The sequence below is a fragment of the Pelodiscus sinensis genome, chromosome 15 (genome assembly GCF_049634645.1).
Source record: "Pelodiscus sinensis isolate JC-2024 chromosome 15, ASM4963464v1, whole genome shotgun sequence".
Taxonomy (NCBI): Eukaryota; Metazoa; Chordata; order Testudines; family Trionychidae; genus Pelodiscus; species Pelodiscus sinensis.
In genome coordinates, this window is record NC_134725.1 from 2,863,501 (window position 1) to 2,866,937 (window position 3,437).

The window sequence follows — 3,437 nt, forward strand, 5'->3', positions numbered from 1 at the left end:
GGTCCGTTTTGTGGTGCCAGTTCTTACAAGCAGGTTACAAGTTAATTTACACTTGTAAGAGAGGAAGATAACTAAATTAGGACTGCCGGATGTTCTTGTTGGGCGGGAGATTCCTTCCCCCATGGACGGGTATGTGTTCGTATCAATATGGGTTAAGTCAAGGGCACGATGTACAGCCTCTTGGTCAACAATTAGTTTGACCACCCTCCTATCTCTGCTTACAGTTGGTCACGGTCACTGAGCCAGCATATCTAAACCTCCTGCTCCAAGGTTTTCAAAGAATATGCTGTTTTTCTGCTCTTATGTGCCCTGCATGGTTTCAAGCAGACAAAGATGGATGTTAAAATGGGGGTTCACGTCTGGCTACATTCCACCCCCTGATACGACACACTACGTCCCAGGATACAAGATGGCGGTGATACCAGCACCTCTTGCCCACCTTGGGGGAATCTAAAAATGCCCGATGGTCTGATTAAGGGGTTCATAATCGAGGAATTGGCCGGGATCTTTTCCTAGTGCTGCATATCGAATGTGCACAGAAGAGATAGCTACATTAACTAGGCGTTTCACAATACACAAGGTTATGCAAAAAATGATTATAACAATTACAATAGTTAAAACAGTGATTAGAATGGAATGCAGGAAAGGAATTAGGGAAAGTCCTAAATGTTGGGCTAACCAATTTAGCCATGAGATTTCCCCATCTTTAGCTACAGCATGTAGTATTTTAACTGCATCTTTTATAGCAGATACATCTTGTTCAATCTGCCCTGAGTGGTTCACATAGAAACAACAAGATTGATTAATCACAGCACATACTCCTCCTTGTTGGGCTAAAATTGCATCTAAAGCTATTCTATTTTGTAGGGCAAAGCGGGCCACTGATTGGATCTGCTCATTGAGTAGGCCCAGAGCATCTGCAGTGTGGTTGAAAGCTATTTCTAGTTGCCCTGACACATTTACTATGGCTTGTTCAAGTTCAGCTACTCCAAGCCAGGGCAAGAATGCATGGGTAAATCGATGGAAACCTGTGGGACGTCTCACAAGAGGGTTAATAGTAAATTTCCTCTTGTATCGGTGCAAGAAGCTTCCAAGGTTTGTGATACTTGGAGCTGTAATGTGTGGGTGTACCGTTAATCCTCCAGGCACAGCATGTCTCAGAGAGCACCGTCCTATCCAGCCTACTGGCAGGTATTTGTAGGCCTTAGTCCTACAAATGAAAAATAGTCCAGGCCCTTTGTTAAGGATAGGGGAATATGGCCCCTTGTACCATCCCTTTCTTGTGTGTCTCTTCTTTGGAGCATGGTATGCAGCACAATAATTGCTATTAGTGACAGAGCACTGGAGAGCGAACAGCAGATCTTGTAGGATCTGGTCTGGTGGCAAGAGGTCTGCCTTAGCACACTGGTCAGGCAGCAGGCTACTGCCATTTACCAGTGTAGGGTTGTAAATGTATCCAGTGCTAGGGACTATAAAAAGGGAATTATTGTACCAGGCACTGCTTTCCTGGTACTGGCTGAAATTCAAGGGGATAATGGCAGCATTGCTAATGCCAAACAGGGGTCTGTGACCAAGGGAGACATTAATAACATTTCCCCAGCAATTAAGTGTTCCTTGGTGTGTGTCCTGGTCTGAATAAATATCCCAGGCTCCTAGTTTCTTATTGAAAGTGGCAATGTGGGTACACTGGTGGTCCTCAAAGCTACCTAGCTGAGGTCCACTGCCTTCCTTACTTTCAAAACAAACGGGGTACATTTCTTTAGAGTTTCCAGTTACATATTCTACTGGGTTACTCCATACCGTTCGTCGCCATGTCCAGTGCCACCCCTTTAACCTCCCCCCAGAGTCATTTTGAGGACTGCGGTAGTCGCTGCCATCGAACCACACCGGTCCCCATCGGAAGATGTCGCTTTTGTTCCACCAGTCATTTGGACTGAGAGGGACAAACTCAATTTCCAGTCCAGTAGAGGAATCCAATAGGGTGCACATCCAGCAATCTGTGGCAGCAGCAGCAGAAGCAATGGTTTGAATAGCACTTTTGAGTGGATGTTCTGGTACAGCAGTAGCAGTTGGGATGAAAAGGAGACCCATGGCAAGTGGGAGTGCCACGTCTTGTTTCAATAGTCTATAGCTGATGGTGATTGCAAACATCACGACAGCAAGCAGTATATATATACACAGTTCATAGTGGCTTTCTGATTCCAAACAGGCATTGGGAGGGATGCATCCGACTGGAGCACTGTTCGGGACCATTGCCTCAGTTTCCTGTGATAAAACATAAGGTTCGCCGGTCTTGGATACAATCCAAGCCTCAGTAATGGTTATTGGTGTTAGCCCAGCGTCTGCAGTGGTCCAGACTCCTTTTCCCTTATAGGAGTGCAGTACGCGGGTTTGTGTTCCCAAACTGGGGTGTTTAATTACCACTGTGTCTCCAGGTGCATATTTGGAATCTTTAAGTGGTACAGTGGGGCTTGGAGAGATTCTCTCTGTAGGGAAAAATCCTTTGCTGATTGGACTGCCCGTAGGAGTCTGTCGATTGTTTAATCTTTGCACTACAGTATCTAATCTGTTTCCCCATTTGCCATCTGTGGGCCTCAAGTGGGCTTTCAACAGTCCATTCCAGCGTTCGACCATGCCATTAGACTGAGGTCGGTACGGAAGGTGAAAGGTCCATTGGACTCCGTTGCGGAGGGCCCACTCATTCACCAGTTTGTTTTTAAAATGTGAGCCATTGTCAGACTGGATTTCTTGGGGTGTTGGGACAAGGGCTATTAAGCGGTATAGTCCCATGACTGTAGATAATCCTGTTGCCACTCGAGTCGGGTAAGCAAACCCAATTCCTGAAACAACTTCTACTCCAGTTAAAACATGTTTCCACCCTTGCTTACTGGTGGGTAATGGACCAATATAATCTACTTGCCAGGTTGCCCATAGCACTTTCCCATCTCTTAGCCTGGCAAACCGTTGTCCTTCTGATATATGTTTTCTGAATTCAGCACAGAGGGTGCAAGCTCGTACCAGATCCCTGGCTTGTTGGTGAGTGATAGGCCACCCTCTGGCATGTGCCTGCCGCACCAGCTCATCACTTCCTGTGTGTCCCAAGGTTTCATGCAGCCAAGTGTACAGGCGTTCCCAATCCACCTGGGCAGTGAAAATCTGTGTTGCTGTATCTGCTAGGTTATTTAGCTGTACAGCCGGGGTGTTATTCTTTTGGTGAGCTGGCACATGACCTATGCTTAAGGCATGTGGGGTTGCATGCTGGTATATCCATTTCCAATATTCCAGTCCCCAAACAGGCTTTCCTATTTCCCAGTTATTATTCTTCCAGTTAGTTATCCACTGGGTGGCTCCAGCCCATACAGCATAGGAGTCAGTGTAAATGGTACTAGCGCCGGCCTCACAAGCTAGTTTGATTGCTGCCAGCTCTGCAAGCTGAG

General features: G+C 46.5%; 1 protein-coding gene across 1 annotated transcript; it reads right to left on the reverse strand.

Annotated features, from left to right (window-relative positions):
• Window positions 1–303: 303 nt before the first annotated feature.
• On the reverse strand, window positions 304–3,169 carry LOC142818435 (endogenous retroviral envelope protein HEMO-like). Its single transcript, XM_075897840.1, has one exon. It carries the CDS (start codon window positions 2,788–2,790, stop codon window positions 451–453), a length of 2,340 nt encoding a protein of 779 aa, XP_075753955.1. The 5' UTR covers window positions 2,791–3,169; the 3' UTR covers window positions 304–450.
• Window positions 3,170–3,437: the final 268 nt, after the last annotated feature.

Coding starts and splice junctions, on each gene's coding strand:
- LOC142818435 (XM_075897840.1), bottom strand. CDS start 2,790: ATGGGACTATACCGCTTAATAGCCCTTGTCCCAACACCCCAAGAAATC.